Here is a 16,916-nt window from a genome sequence, read left to right on the forward strand (position 1 = left end):
CCATTTTTATATTGTTTCCTCCTCTTTGAGAATCTTCACCAGATGGTGTTCAGGGAACAGAAAGTCTGTGGGACAGGAACCTCCAGTTGTTTCTTTGCCAAGATGTAAAATTCTCACTCACACCCTTTTTCTGCCAAGGAATGGTCCCTTAACCAGGTGATAGTCCATTTGATTTTGTTGACACCTGGCTGAGGTGCAAGTTTATCTTTTGTCTTTGAGGAATTGGTTTGTGCCTGCTTTTCTAAACTTTAAGCATGTCTCAATAATGTTATAGAGTAGACTCTTATAACTTTACATACAATGTTGCCACACACATTTTACCAGGACAATAATGATCAGTAAATTATGAGTTTTCAAATGATCCCTCACAAGGCATACTTTGTACAAAATCCATTGTAGGTTTGTAAAAAGGGTACACATGGGGATACAGATGGTCACAGCTGCTACTTTCTCTTCAATATGTACTTTTGCCAAGTATGCTATTATGACTGCATCTAGATCAGATGCAAATTTTGGGGAGGCAGTTCTGCACTCATTCTTTAGGCTCTGAGCCCCATTGAAATTTGGTGCGAAGGAACCAATGTGGGTTGGGGCAACAGTGCCCTTAAATAGCTCAGGGAGGGGCTACGGGGCCAGAGGGCCTGAGCACTGCCCCTACTGGTACTGCTAAGCAAAGTTCTCTGGCTTTGGTGTGCTGAGCACACGCACACCTGAGTGGAATACATGTCTGCACCCACACCTTGAAGAACAACAATTACAGTACAGGTAGGTAACCATCTTTAACTGATGAAGGGAGCCCTCCCTGGACTGTGTGCTAGGGGTTCTCATTGTCTAGCCTAGTTCTCAGATTTACTGTACACTGAGGCCTGGTCTACACTTGGGGTGGGGGCGGGGGAGATCGATCGAAGATACGCAACTTCAGCTATGAGAATAGCTCCCCCATCGACTTTGCTTCCGCCTCTCGCCATGGTGGAGTTCCGGAGTCGACGGCAGAGCGATCAGGGATCGATTTATCCGCCTCTACACTGGACATGATACATCGATTCCCCAATAGATCAATCACTACCTGCTGATCCGGGTACCTGAAGTTATGGTTTTCACCATGTGTTTCTTGAGACGATCAGATCTAGTAAAAATGGCTAATTGTCATTACTTTGGAAGGCAATTTGGGAAAAGGCATGAATCAGAAATTCCCAGCACTCCCCAAAATGTGAAGGTGCTTCACACACTCTCACACTGTATATGAAGGGAATGAATTCTGAAGTAAATGCTGGTTTGTATGTGTTACTATTTCTGATCATTACTATGGCAACCCCAGCATCATATTATATACATCCTCTGTCAGAGTAAAGCTGCTTTGAAGTATATGGCTGAAGAAGCACTCCGATGTTGCACATGCACACTCAGGTTCACTCGTTCACACAGGCACACTCGTTCTGGCTCACACACACTCTGTAGAACAAATGACCATTTAATTGCAAAAGTAGTGACGTTACAGCAAGGGTAAATTTGTGGCAGTTCTCTCTTTAGCTTCCTTTTTTTCTGTCTTTCCAGTAGTTTGACTTCACCAGGGCTTGGAGCAGGTGCTGGCCTTTCTGCATGGATCCAGCTCCAAGATCTGGCTAGCTAAACAAATAAGGAAAAATGCACTTGAAACTTCAATTTCACTTCCACTTGAGACAATTCCACACACGCAGCCTGCGAGATTTGCCTCCCTCTGCATGCAGCCTGCCATAAATGTTAGCTGTAAATATATGGGGGGTTCAGAGGTACTTTCCAATGCCTATTGATGTGCACTTATCCAGACCTAACTCTCACAAGGGCTCTGTCACAGGCTTCCAAATCTGGCATAGAAAAATATATGGGAAAGCAATCACATGACTATTTAACCCCATTTACTGTGGGGCCTCCAGAGTTAATTTGTGGAAGCGAAAAAGATAGAAAACTGGTGCAATAGACGCTTTCAGAAGTGTGGTGGAGAGTGTTGTTTGGCTGGCGGGAAAGGCTCATGCAGTGGAGCAATTTGCAGAGTTCCCCTCGGAGTTATAAATCATCTTCACAATATTACAGTCCTTTTTTTTCTATGAAAATTTGCCCCATTTTCTTATTTACTTCTTTCCTTTGAGGGACTGTTCATCTGACCAAGGCCATAAATCCTTAATATCAACAAATTGCATACTATCTGTTTTCCCTTTTCCCTCTTCACACTATTTAAATTTTAATAGTTATATATAAAAAAAAGAATAAAGCATAAATAGAATGTCTGGAGTTGTTTTCCCCAGCACTGACCCTCCATTAGCCATCAGATCAGAAATGCTCTTTGCATCAATCTTCAGAAGGCTAGCAATACCAGCAAGTATTATTCAGTAGCATCACATCAGCACAAGTTGAATCAAAAGATTTTTTCAACCACATGATTCTGTTAAAAAAAAAGGGGGGGGATGTAGAAACAAAAAATGTGTCATTTAAAGATGAAAATCCTCATAAAGTATTCTCTATATATTCTGATACTCAAGGCACAATATTTTTGTTGGTGGTGTTGAGCTTTATCCATAAAATGTTAGCTCTTTATGGCTGGTTGTGTCTGTCTCTCAATTCTTGTTTTGTTATTGGACTAGTGATATTAGAGCAGGTTGATTGCCTGGACTCTGTGGGATTTCCTTACCATTTCTAGCCCTGACTGCAGTGGGAAAGAACTGCTGCATTAACACTTAGGGTATAATTGCATTTTGTCTGTTGTTTTTCTCACTGTTATATTTTACAACAGAAAGGACACCTTGGGACCCATGAGTCCCTCCTGCTGCACTTAATACTAGCATGCTCCCAAATCATTAAAGGAAAGGAAAGCTGTGATTTTATTTATTTATTTATTATTTTGTGTATTTAAGCTCTAAACTAGAAACCTTGCATCCTGTCAACATGAACAAAAGCCACACCCACACCCTCTCCTTCTGGGGTACCATTTGACTTGAACTGAGGAATGCAAGCCACTTCCTGTGGGAGAGAAGTATCTAACCTCTCCATCCAGTGCCTGTTCATTCCCTGGACAATTATTCTTCTCTTTAGTACTACATGCATTCCTGAAGGGCCACCACTGTGGAAGCTGCATCCTTATTCATAAACCTCAATTCCGGCCCAGACTAGGCTCCAGCAGAGGTCCTGTGAAAAAAAAATCATGTGATCATATAATCATAGATTGCATTGTGATGCATATGCACACGGGAGCCAAATTAAAGTTTCATGGACAACCTAAATGCTGGCATTTCCTAGCTTCCAAGTACATGGCTTTGCAGCTTTAACATAACATTTTAATGTAGATTTTTGTGTGTCGTTTTGTATTGAGCAAACGCTGCCTTGTATGTAGGATAACAGGCCTCAATAAAAAATCTACCTAACATAAAAAACACAATACGCACACTAGCTGCCTTGCAAACTGGACTGAAGTGCACCAGCATCGCCAGCTGCCTGCCAAGAGAGAATTCAGTCCCAGCTCCTGGATGAATGCCTTCTACGAAGAGCCCCACGCTGCAAGGATAGTGATCTTTTCCCTTGAAAATTAGGGTGCCTGGGTCAAAGAAACAGATACCCATTGACCTGTTACCCATTTAAACACAGCCAGCTCCCATGGGTTTTACTGTGGTCTCTGCATTTTGCCTCCCTCTTTTCACCTCTCCCTGCCTCCTGATATTTTAAACAGTCCCTATGGCTTTGCTGTGGCACATTCCACTCTGAACTGCAGGCAAAGCATGGTGCCGGTAGCACTAAAAAGACTTGGGAAGTAATTAGACACTCAGGGCCAGATTTTCAAAGGTATTTAGGTGCCTACAAATGCAGATTGGAACTTAGTGTGATTTTCAAACACGTCTAGTGGACATGCCTATTGAAATCTGTGGAGTTACATGCCCAACCTCCATAGGCATTTCTGACAGTCCCACCAGGTGCCTATCTTTGGGTGCCTAAATACTTTTGAATATCTGGTTCTCACATAGCAAGATGCAAATCCAGAAAGCTACTCTGAAGTCTGTGGAGCTACCCCAGGTAACACGAGAACAGAATATGGCTCCTATTTTCTGATACTAGCAAGGTAACTGGTTCAGGGAGTGGTTTCTGGGCATAGCAAATGTGTATTCTAACTGAGTTAATCAGCAAGGTTGGAGGGAGCCTTACTTCTGTGTCCCCGTTCACTCTCTGGAATCAGCTATATATAGGCTGTGGTCTGATTCTGGAGCATGAGGGGGCTCCTTGACCTCATCTTGATGCTATATTTGATGAATGCTCACTCCAGATGTAAATGCCAGCAGTTGACAAAGTATTGTCCCATTTCTCCGTACTAGAACATCCATCTGGTGGCCAAGTGGCTAGGTTCTCTGGAGAAAAAACTTGAGCAGCACAGTGAAGGCAGCCACCAGGAGTTCCGTGTCTTCATTAGTGCAGAGCCTGCTCCTTCACCTGAAGGCCACATCATCCCTCAGGGCATCCTGGAGAACTCCATCAAAATCACCAACGAACCTCCAACTGGGATGCATGCCAACCTGCACAAGGCCCTGGATAACTTCAACCAGGTAGGGTGACACTTCATAGGAATCACTGGCTTCCTTCATGAGGTAGCTACAGTAACCAAACAGGTTGCCAGATTAGTTCAGAACTAATGTATCCAGATGCACAGCACAATGTATGTGGCATATCTGCTACTTTCTGTTCCTAGGTGGCCACTGCATAACCTTGTAGAATGTCTGCTTTCAATCTATTTAAGCAGCACTGTGTGGGCAAAAGGGGCGGGGGAGTGGCACTCTGTGTCCAAAGTAGTGTTACCTGTTTCCAAGTCGCTGACAGTCCAGAAGTAAGTGATCTGGGGCACCTGGCATTGGCCGCTGTCAGAAGACAGGATACTGGGCTAGATGGACCTTTGGTCTGACCCAGTACGGCCGCTCTTATGTTATTATCTAGAATGTTTATGGATCACTGTCTTAACAGATAAAGCACAAGGAAAGGGTACTAGATGGTGTCTTCTAGAGGTGACCAGCTCCTTACAGAACTATGTATAAATGAGTAGGGAAAAAGCTGTGTGATCATGGGGACTTCAGTCTGAGTGATACGCTGGAGGTCTCATGCTGCCAGTACTAAAATCTCCTTGGGATTTCTAAAAATTTTAATGATAATTTCCTAACTCAAAAAGGGTTGCATCAAATTCGAGAGAATTATGTATTAGACCTAATGTTAATAGATAAAGAGAAATTGATCAGAGAACTAAAATTACTGCTAACTTAGGTAAAAATGATCATGACTTGATCCCATTTATTAAGTGCCAACAGAATAAAATCCAGATCAGTAATATATACTTGGTGCTTTAAAAGGCCCAATTTCAAAAAGCTAAAAAGAATTATGATCCAGATCAGTTGAGAGAGAATTAAAACAAACAAACAAAAAAATCACCAAACCCAATGATAATTGAAAACTGTTTAAGGATATTTTACTAGGTGCCTAGAAAGCCACAATCAAGAAAGAAGGCCACATTGGTTAAAAAAAACAACAACCTGGTTTAGAGGGAAAGTGAAAGCCAGTGTAAAAAATAAAAAAATAATATTGTAGTAAAGTGTTCACTAAGGGGTAATTAAGTTACTCAGAGTTTTATGGGTTGGAGTCATACTTCATCTTCTCCCCTTACTTGATTTTTCAGTTTGTGTAGTTTTTCCTCCAGCTGGTTTGTACATATTAGCACTTAGCAGTCCCTTTAGAAAAAAAATGTGCATAACAAATGGAAGAAAGTGGGATTGGATAGCAAGGAATATAAATCAGAAGCTAGGAATTGTACAAAATTGAAAAGGGAAGCAAAAGGATGTGAGGAGACATCTGTGGCCAGCAGAGAGAAGGAGTTTTTCAGGTATGTTAGGAACAAAAAGAATCCTAACAATCGTATTGATCTGTAACTAGATGGAAATGGTAGAATTGTCCATAATAATGCAGAAAAGGCAGAAGTGCTCAATAAATATTTCTGTTCCATATTTAGGAAAAAGCCAGATGATGTATTTGTTTCATATGAAATACTTTGCATTCCAACAGTAACTAAGGCAGATGCTGGGTCTGATCTGAGCCCAAAGACCTGGAAAAGAAGGCCTGGTATCTTTTGCCCCTCTATGTACCTGGAGTCAGATGCACATGCGCGCTTGTGCCCTGGGGCAGGCCATGCTCTTGTTTGTTGTTCAAAGTATCAGGCTTTGTGCCTTGGCCCAAAAAGGCAGGCAAGCTCAGCTGCAGGCCTCACTGAGGTCAGACCCTCTGAGAGAGACCCTCAGATCTGTCTTCAGATCATGGACCCATTATCAACAAGGGACAAAGTAGGCCAACTTCAACATCCCAGCCCCATAAGAACAGCAGCAGTTGTTGGTAGGCAGCCCTTCATAGACATGCACACAGAGTAGTCGTTAAAAGTCAGCCTGGACCCCCACTTGTCTCTTATTCTAAGTACATGGAATACTGGTATCTCTGAGACCACAGTGTGGGAACTGTTCACAAATGTCCTTTTTTTTGGTAAGCACTCTGTGCGGAGAATAGGGACTGTCTCTGAATTGGATTACTTTTTCAGCTCCATATTTAAATAAAGAGGGAACAACTTGATAGCTGTGAGTGATCAAACCACCTAAATCACATATGCTCTGCTTAGGCACTGCTTGGACGGGAACCTACAAGGAAAACCCTGGGCACTGATATGGAGATTCAGTCGAAAGCCGTCTTTGCTTCGAGTCAGCACTGGGGCAATGCCATTTCTAGTGCTAGGGGCTGCTGTGCTATTGCCTGTCCTCTCTTGTGGATGGGATAAAGCCAAGGCCCTGGCCACTCATGTTTATCAAAAATCCTATGGCATCTTTCCCTAGAGACTGGGGCATTATCCCCAGGCTTAGCCGAATCCCAGCTGGCTAGCTGTATTCTGTCTCCCTAAATCTCCGTGCTATTCTTCACTTACCCTAAGACAGCCCTGGATCACCAGTTGGTGCAGAGCAGCTGCCTTGTTCCACTCACAGCTGGGCAGTGACGTCACACTAACCCATGTCAGAGGTCTCCCAGCTAGAGCCCCTGTTGTGGGAAGTGAGGGGGACAGAGGCCATCTGCCCCAGAGTAGTCCCTAGAGGCAGTCTGGCCTTGTCAGCTGTTTCTATGTATGTCAGTGCAGCAGGTGGAATGCTCCTTAAAAGGGGCCCCCCGTGCCCACATGGTGCTGCTGGCCAGTAGAGGAGGTTTTAAGGCTACTGTTGGCATGACCAGTCATTGCTCGCTAGGAGCACAAGCATCAAGCTTTGCAGGTTGCACCCCCCTGTAGTAGTTCAGGGGTAGCTGCAGTGTAGCCTGCAGCCCGGGAGGCACAAGGGGAGCCTGTCCTGTCAGGCAAAGGTGCTGCGTCATGTGTACTCCGTTAGATGCTCTGATTTTGAAGGCGTCTGCGGTGTAAGGAAGGGAGTCTCCAGGGAGGCGCAGGTGGGAGGTTCTAGGCAGGGGTTAATGTGAACAGTCAGTGAAGATTATTCCATTTTTATCTACTGCCATTCATCATTTTGAATTGCACAGAAAGTCCCACAGATCAGGGGAGGGGGAACCTTCCCCCAAAGTAATGTTTTCATCCTGCCTGTGCTCATTTCAATCAGATAGTAATTAACATTTTCTAAATTGCTAGAGCATTATAAAATGCCTCTTATCACAAAATCCTGCAGTGTGTGGGAGGAGAACCTTTACACCTCATTTCACTGCTTTGTGTTCCATTCTTGCTCAGCGTACGGAATGGATGTTCAAATTTAGCTCAGCTGAAAGCTACAAAGGCGGCTTATTATTGTACACGGGGAATATTGTTCTGGTTTTGTAGCTAAAGGAAAGGTCGGGATTAAATAGAGAGAGAGGCCAAATGAGGCTACGAGCCAGATCCTTTCTCAGGTTTCATTCAGATAAAGGCCCCTTGAAGTCACCGGGAGGTTGCTGGAGGAAAGAATGGGCTCCAAGCATGGTAGGGTGCTTTGACCCTGTTCTTTCGTAATATCTGCAAAGCAGCGCCCTAAAAACCGAGGGGGTTTAGAAGCTGCTCGCTAACTGAGAGGACAACAGGGCAGTGATTGCTCATGATGCCCAAGCCTGATTCCCATTAAACAAGGATCAGCACATTGCATGGCAAGTGGGACCTCCATTCTCTAGCAAGGTCCCTGAATTCTGCAGTGGTGTGGTGTGGCAGTGCAGCAGCCTAGGAATCCGCTGCAGAGTTGGGAAACTTAAGAAATGGAAACTGTTAACAAATGGGTGTGAAGTTGAATCATATACTCAGTACAGTGACCCTTTGTTTTACATATTTTGCTATTAAATTTTGTTTATTTTATGCTAACCTCACCCCCCGTCTTCAATTCTCAATGTATCAGCAACATACAACTGTATCAGAGATGCTGTCAGTGCAAAGCTGGAAGTTTTGGCACCGAGGAGACATGGAAGGCCATTTGGGATTGTGGGATGAAAACGTGGGCTAGATGTGTCTGCCCAAAAAATCAGCAGTGAAATAGTTAACAAGGCAGGCACTAAAATAGTTGTCATTAGCTTTCCGTGTGAATGCCCCAATGAGGTGAATGGGTAATACACGCCTCCCTGAGCTATTGTTTCAGGCTGACTGCAGCCTCAGACAGACATTACTGCACTGGCTTACACCAGGGTTGCATTGTAAGGTTTTCTCCCCAGTCACAAAAAATGAAATATTTTTAAATAGCAGCTTGGATTCCAATGCAGAGTTCCATGCCAAAAAGAGAGCTCCCATGGCTGCCATTACCATGACCTGGATGCATGAAGGGAGTGGAGACCAACAGACAGACCAGCTTTCAGAAGCAGTGTAGAGCCGTCCTCTAGTGCTGGTGTGCCAGAAGCCACAGTGCGGGGATGGCATCTTAGCTACAGCAGAAACCTCTGAGCTCCTCTGGCTTTAAGTTAAAAACTGCAATGACAGTCACAAGGGGAAACAAGTTTCAGAGTAGCAGCTGTATTAGTCGGTATCCGCAAAAAGAACAGGAGTATTTGTGACACCTTAGAGACTAACAAATTTATGCATCCGATTTTGTGGGCTGTAGCCCACAAAAGCTTATGCTCAAATAAATCTGTTAGTCTCTAAGGTGCCACAAGTGCTCCTGTTCTTTTTAAGGGAAAACAAGGTGACCGTCACAATGGAATGGGTGCCCAGCCAGGCCGGGAACAATGGAATCAGCTCCCACTTTCAACTAACGGGGCCTCCCATCCCCGAGTAGGGTCGAGCTCACCATTCCCTGCTGGGAGGGCTCCAATTCCCTCACGTTTAGGTGTTGCTGGAGTGCGGGGCTCTGTGTTTTGGTTTTATTCCCTCCTTGCTGTGAGAGGGACTCACTCCACTGGAGATGGACGCAGTCGGCTCGCCTCCCGCTCAAAGCCTTATCTCCTAACTATCGCTTGCCTGCTCCCAGCTCAGCCCTGGAAGCTGGCTTCCTTTGTTCCTCTTCATTGACTAAATGACTCAGGCTCTCCGCCCCTCCACCTCCAAGCCTGCCGGCGGGTTGACGCTGACCGTTACCTGCTCGCTATCCAGAGCGCAGCCTGGAAGATGGGCAGCAGAGCCGCCATCGGTGTGTAGCGTCAGAGGTCCAGTTTTGTTATTCTCCCCACTGCTTGGCAGTTCCTACTGGCACATGCTGGGTGGGTGCTCAGTACAATAAGGTCGTATCTATCAGGTGAACATGCTAGAAGAGAGAGGGCAGTTAGGCTTGTTTTCCTCAGAATGTATCATCAATGGAAACGAAGCCCCTCTCAGGTAATGTACTGCTCCTTCCCCTGGCCCTCAGCTCCCTCTGGGTAAATAATGCTAATGAAACCCCGGAGAACCAAAGAGTTAGTTTTCAGGCCTCAGTGCTACAGTGATTCTGTTACAACCGTGACTCCCAGCTGGTTCTCTGTCCCAGACTTAGACTTCTGCTCTGGCCTGTCGCACCCCTCGTTCCCAGTCAGCTGTGCGGGCACTAGTCACCCGTAGAGCTCAGAACATAAGGGGTTTTGGAGGCAGCCAGTCTATGTGGCAGATTATGTTAGTCAGAGCAGGCAGAGACAGTACTGTAGGCACACCTGCTACAGAGGCCCATAGTTATGGCAGGTGGGCAATGCCAGTTCACAAGCCAGGAGTCTCAGACTCAGGGGCTGAGGCAGGGGTGAAAGGCTCTGGGTTGTTCTCTATTCTTTGGAGCCCTCAGTACTAAATATCTTGGGTTTTAATCCATTTATTGAGCCCTTGGCAACTCATCCTGCCAGTCTACAGTGAGCTGACTGCCAGTGGGCGAATGCATGCATGATTTGGGATGGTGGGGAGGGGAAGGCTGAAGCATTGTGGAAGTCCCCGAAAGACAGCAGTTTTGAGGAGTCAAAGCGGAACCCTGCGTGTCCCATGATTCTGTGACCAAAGAATCATTTGCCAGACCCAGAGCTTTAATGTGTAGCACTTGCCATGGTTAAGAAACCTCGGAGAGAAACCTCTATGTAACCTTGGCAGCAGTGTCTGCTTAAAGCACGCCTGTAGAAGAGATGTGAACTGCTCCGTTGATCTCAATGTGGTGCCAGTTCACTGCTGATCATTTCAGTGGAAACATTCAGCTAAAGTGCTCATCCGTTATTGCTAGGTGCAGCAGCAGATATGGGGGCAGAGGAGAGCAAGGCAGCTAAGCTGCTGTAAGAGCTAGTGAGATGAGGAACAAGGAATTCAAGCACAGCAAAGAACATCAGGTCCCCTCGATCACTATGCACAAGGGGGAGGGGGAGGAGATGTGTCTATTCTCAGTGTCAAAGGTCTAAACTCCCTGTGGGAGCCGGGAGCCAAAAGCCAAAGCCACCCCCTCACCTTTCCAGGGGCCAAAATCCCTGGTTGTCCAAACCTTCTGCCATCCCCTTGATAACTTCAGTAATAGAGCTCTGCAGTCGATAGCCAGACCTGCCCACTCAGTGCTTCAGGGGGTATTGCAGTAACGTAGAAAGCTCCCATAGCATGTCCAGTCCCACAGAAACCAGGGACCTACCTTGATTCATGAGTTAATCAGAGCTCAGAGAGGCTCCCCCTTGGCTAGCTGAGGCTGGAGCAGGGCTGTGAAGTGTACGTATGTGGTGAAGTGAGGTTCTTGCCCTGGCCTTGGTGGAATTCACCAGGGCTCAGCCCTGCCACCCAGACCATGCATTCTGCCCAAGCTTTGCACCGCAGTTAGCTCACAGCGCTCTGTTGTCTGCAGACTTGGGCACACTCCTCACTGCCCCAGGGAACATTTGGAAGGTTTGTTCAGTACTATATGGGCTAAAACCTTGATTTAAAACCCCAAACTGCTTAGCTGCTGCTGAAATGAGTAGATGAGGGTTCCACCATGCAGGGCCACTGGGTGAGAGGATTCGCCATGCCCTGTATCCAATAGAGTTTGTGACCCAGGTAGAGCCCTGAGATGGAGAGTGCGGTGGAAATGCACAACATTGCTGTTCTGTTTCCATTTCAGGACACCCTGGAGATGTGTGCTCGGGAGAACGAGTTCAAAAGCATCCTGTTCGCCCTCTGTTATTTCCATGCCGTGGTGGCAGAAAGACGCAAGTTTGGGCCCCAGGGCTGGAACCGCTCCTACCCCTTTAACACTGGAGACCTCACTATTTCAGTCAACGTGCTGTACAATTACCTGGAGGCCAATTCAAAGGTGCATGAAACAAAGAAATCGGCTCTGTGTGCAGATTGTAGCCCATATGCTTATTACACGTCTGTTGAAACATCTGAAATCCTTTTCACTAAGTGCCAATTCCCCAGCATCATCAGGCTTTCTAGCTTCAGAACTCAGTGTATCTTAGGGGGATACAGAGCGGCCTCTGCTCCACTTGCATCTGTTGCAGCTTACAAACGACACTTAGATAAAATATCAGCTCTGGCATGTGCGAGTCTCCTCTCTGTCGTTTTAGGGACAATATTTAGAAATGTTTGGCTGCCTAGACATCTATGTTTAATGTATGGAACTTTAAAGAGATTCGCTTCTCATCGGGAAACCCTACAAAGTCTGTTCTGCAGGCTGGATTTCTCTGGGCCGCTCTCCTGCATGTAGTGATTTAACTGCTACATGATATTCAATTACTTAGAAAAATGAACTGGTGAAATGAAAACATTCACCCTGTAGATCAGTTCTTTGCTTTCCAGTCTGCAGCCCCATGATGAGGTCAGTGGAGCTGCATCTGCGTAGACTCTTTCATGCCCTCTTGGTTCATTATTTAGGTACCTTATGACGATTTGCGCTACCTCTTCGGTGAGATTATGTATGGAGGCCACATCACAGATGACTGGGACAGACGACTTTGCAAAACCTACTTGGAGGAATTTATTAAGTCAGAAATGTTGGAGGGAGAGCTCTTCCTAGCTCCAGGATTCCCTCTCCCGGGGAACATGGACTACAATGGTTATCACCAGGTAGCCTCTTTGTTTGCTGGTATTAATTATATTGCTGAATTTAATGTCCTCCATAATCACCTTTTAATCTGTCATAGGAGACAGTGAATAGGATTGCAGAGTTCCAGCTCATCTTGTATTATTTCCTGTTATGTTCTTTTTCTGTAGACTGTTAAGCATCCCCTTGGATGAGCCAAGTTTAATGGTAATTTGATACTTCATCATGAGCTCTTCTGTTCATGCATGAATAGAACAACTGTATTGGTTATTGGGACTTGAGCAGGTCTAGTGGAAAATTACATCCGCATACCGTTTGCTAAAATGGCCCTTTCAAGCTCCTTTTAGCATTGGATCTGATGAGAAACACTCAAGACTCTTGGATGTTTACTTACTGATTTCATCCGTTCTTTATGTGCAGAGGCAACAGCAGGGGCTGGCGCATTAGTTCGTTTTTGTTCATAAAACTGGTGAAACAATCTCTACTCCTGGAAGTGAAATTCCCAGCAAAGAGTTCAGAGTATTGATGCCCAAATGTGTAGCAAACAAAAAGGTAGAAGAAGCTCAGCTCTGAGATATGTAGCCAAGACATCCTGCAACAATGGCCAGGCTTGTTTTCTTCTGGCAGAAATTATTATTATTCCAGCGGCTTTACTAATTACACCCTCCTGCTTCCTAGCAGTTTCTTAGCACCGCAGGGCAGTCCAGCTGGATACGCTGCATTGGGCTGACTGTGTGTGATGGCTGTCCAGTCCATCAATGCGATCAGTATGTGTAAAATCCCTGGCCCTGTACGTAACAATAATGGGAGGTGTGATCTTCCTGTGTAGTACATAGACGATGCCCTGCCTGCCGAGTCTCCATACCTGTACGGTCTCCATCCGAATGCTGAAATCGGCTTCTTAACCCAGACCTCAGAGAAACTCTTCCGCACCGTGTTGGAGATGCAGCCTCGTGACACTAACGCTGGCGAAGGAGGAGGGGCTACGAGGGAAGAAAAGGTAAGATGGGCAGCGGAGGGAGCCATTGCCACTTGAGTGACTTTGCTTAATTTGGCTGCATTTTAGTCTCTGTTTTTTTCTCATGACCCTTTATTATAACCTGGTCAGCCTTTGTACAGTGCGTACAAGGAACAGAAATAACCAGTCTGGCCTTCTTCAGGCGCTCGCCATGATTAGTGTAATTGTACTATAGCCAGTGCTAGGGCCTGACTTTAACTGGTCCTCTGCGCTCCAGTGCCTTCATTATCACCATGTGAGGACATACACATTTTTAGTTGTTGCTACCTACCCAAACCGTAAGAAGATGATGTGAGAACATTGCGAATAAATCTGGCTGTGGCCTCTGCTGGCACACAGCCATCAACCACAGGGGATGGCAGTCTGGCTGGCATATGTACAGGTTCCCAGAATGCACCATAAACAAAATGCCAGCCTGTTGCTTTGGAGTTTTTCCTGGTGCATTTTCTGTTTATCAGTTACACACTAACGATCGTATTTCCAAATCCAGCTGTGACGGAGACAGGAAGTAGCTTGCTTTGTTATGCATTTTCCCCATGTTGTAGTCATTCAGAATACCAAATTCAGTTTAAAATTCCATTTCAGATAATCTCCCATTTTTGTCACTAAAACATTAAAGAATAGTTCATAAAGTCAGCAATCCTGGAGGCACCAGTATTTGATTTTATCTTCATAGCTTCATCCATCTTCCTGCATTGAACCTGGCCTTGGAAAAAGGAGTAATGCCAACGTGGATGCAGAATAGAGTATGCCATGCCATGTGGACATTTATAAATAGTCCTTTTAAAAGAGCCTCATTTGACATGATGTGTGGTAGGCATTTGAATTTTCCTAGGTTGGGACAAGCTGTTTTGGAAGGTGCCATGCGTGATTCAGCAAGACATTGATTACTTTCCGATGCAGTAAGTGGCAGGTGGAGCTCTCTTCCACCATTCCGTAGAGGAAGCACATGGGTCATTCACTCCTCTCTCTCTCTTTCCTTTGGCAAACAGGTGAAGGCTCTTCTGGATGAGATTTTAGAGAAATTAACAGATGAGTTTAACATCCTGGAGCTGATGGCAAAGGTAGAGGAGAGGACGCCCTACATTGTGGTTGCCTTCCAGGAATGTGAGCGCATGAACATCCTCACCAGTGAGATAAAGCGCTCCCTTAAGGAGCTAGATCTGGGATTGAAGGTAGGTGCTCTCTCTGCTAGAGGTTGCAGTCTTGTGAAATCTCATATGCACATTGAATGACTGGAAAGCAGAGGTGATGACGACATGAAGAGAAATGAAAAGTGTCTCACGTTTTAAACAGTTGCATTTTAAAGTGGTACCTAACAAATAGCTCAGTGTGCTGTAATGGTAACTTTAGTCCATAAGGAAAAATTCACAGTTGTTCTTCACAGGTCAGACTGGATGATCACAATGGTCTCTTCCCTTGGAATCTATGAAAAATGCACATGGTCCCCCATACCCCACTATAGGTCCTTTGTGGAGTTACAGGTACACAATGGGGCATTCTATGAAATTGAAAGGCAGCAAATTTAAAACTGATAAGAGAAAGTACTCTTTTACACAGTGCCTGAATAGCCTGTGGCACTCATTGCAACAAGGTATCACTGAAGACAAGAGCTTAGCAGGATTCAAAAAGGCTCAATCATTTATAAGGATACAAAAAATATCCATATTTGGAATCACAGTAGTGTAAGGCACCCACCAGGTCATCTAGTCCATACCCCCACATTGAAGCAGACCCAAGTACACCTAGACCATTCCTAGCAAGTATTTGTCGAGCCTTTTCTTAAAGATCTCCAAAGATAGAGATTCCACAACCTCCCTTGGTAATCTATCCCAGCACTTAACTATCCTTATAGTAAGAAAGTTTCCCCTAATATCTAACCTAAATTTCCCTTGCTTCAGATTAAACCCATTACTTCTTGTCCTACACTCAGTGGAGATGGAGAACAATTGATAAATGTCCACTTTATAACAGCCCTTAACTTATTTGAAGACACTAACCAGGTCCCCCTCTTCAGTGTTCATTTCTCAAGACTAAACATGCCAATATTTTCTAAACCTTTTATGGTTTTAGTTGCTGTCCTTGGGACTCTCTCCAATTTGTCCACATCTTTCTTACATAACAGTGATAGTAACAATGGCATGGATTTCAAAAGCCAAGAGTTTTGGAATGGACATTACACCTTCTGCATCAGGGCATGAGCGAATCTCTCAATGAAGGGGGACAGGAAGAAACTGCCCCTATGGACAGCTTATCCCATAACTGCCTCCTGCAGGGTTTCTTGCACCTCCTTGTAAGCTGCAGAGACAGAGCACTGGTTTGATTCAGGATGGCAAAGCCCATGTGTCTAGGAGCTATTGCTTTGGAAGGTATTTTATGTAAAACTGTGAGCAGGCTGCATGGATGATGACCCATAAACAGGTGGGATTCTTTGATTGAGTGATATTAGTGACAAGGAGTTGAGACTGCTGGACTGGCAGGCACTAGCTCCTGTGTGTAGTTCAGTGCACTGCCAACAGTGGGACGCTACAGGTCACCGAAACAGGGCGTTGTCTGGTGTCTTGTGATACACGCAAATGTACGGAGTTAACATTCCTTTGTTGTACGGCTGCTGCCATCCCATAAGAGGCTGTCAGGACAGCTGGTATTGTAGGGTCATCTGTTGGGAACAAGAGGCCAAAGAACTGATGGATCCCACTCCTGTCTAGACAGACCACAGGCACCGCTCACTTTCCCCCAGCTGCAAAGCTTTACAGTCCTACTGACAGAGATTTTGAGAGCAAAGGAAGAATGGATTGGAGCAGCACCCCACCTCAGAGGGGAGGGGAGGCAGGAGCCGGGTTCCACAGGGAAGTGATGCAGCTGTTTCAACTGCAGAAGCAAAGAAGCTATGCCCTGGAGCGGGGTCACTAAGCCACTCCTCAGCCTGCTTGCAATGCCCAGGGTGCTGCAGTAATAATCCTCATGCTTTGTCTCTGTGTCACAACTCAGATATTTCCAAAGCAAAGCAGCCCGCATAGTGGTAGCTATGGACACTCCCCCGAGCCTGGTCAAGACATTTCTGTGGCCCATTAGACATCAAGAAGGGCTGCCAAATGTCCTGTTTAGCAACTATCATGTGAGGTATGTGGGCCAGGAAACCCACCAGAATAGCAGCTCTACTTGGATCTATAGTTATGTCAGTGAGGCATGCACAGCCAAAGGAATTCCGTGCTTGAAGGAACTGGAGGTTACTTGTCCTGAATAACCACAGTATTATGGGTGGAAAGGACTGGCAGGTGAGCAATGAGGCAGCTGCCTGGTCCAGGACACATACTTTTTGTAACCATTATAATCTCAACTTCCAGGTCTGGTGATAGAGCCTTTGGGAAAGGGGTCTTCAATTCACAGGAAGCACAATTAGCCCGTTTGTCTGCATAGTCTGGATAGCTCCTAAATTCCATATCCTCATCAGCCCTGCCTTTACT

The 16,916-nt window shown here is 45.4% G+C and overlaps 1 protein-coding gene across 10 annotated transcripts in view; it reads left to right on the plus strand.

The window, feature by feature from the left end:
• DNAH9 (dynein axonemal heavy chain 9) overlaps nt 1-16,916 on the plus strand; it is a 370,057-nt gene that overhangs the window by 338,123 nt on the left and 15,018 nt on the right. For all 10 annotated transcript variants that reach the window (XM_039501323.1, XM_039501326.1, XM_039501324.1 and 7 more), the window contains 5 exons: nt 4,335-4,562; nt 11,508-11,699; nt 12,263-12,454; nt 13,261-13,431; nt 14,442-14,624. In XM_039501323.1, coding sequence (XP_039357257.1) covers nt 4,335-4,562; nt 11,508-11,699; nt 12,263-12,454; nt 13,261-13,431; nt 14,442-14,624 — 966 coding nt within the window. The remainder of the gene's footprint in view (nt 1-4,334; nt 4,563-11,507; nt 11,700-12,262; nt 12,455-13,260; nt 13,432-14,441; nt 14,625-16,916) is intronic.

This window comes from Mauremys reevesii, linkage group 15, assembly GCF_016161935.1.
Source record: "Mauremys reevesii isolate NIE-2019 linkage group 15, ASM1616193v1, whole genome shotgun sequence".
Lineage (NCBI taxonomy): Eukaryota > Metazoa > Chordata > Testudines > Geoemydidae > Mauremys > Mauremys reevesii.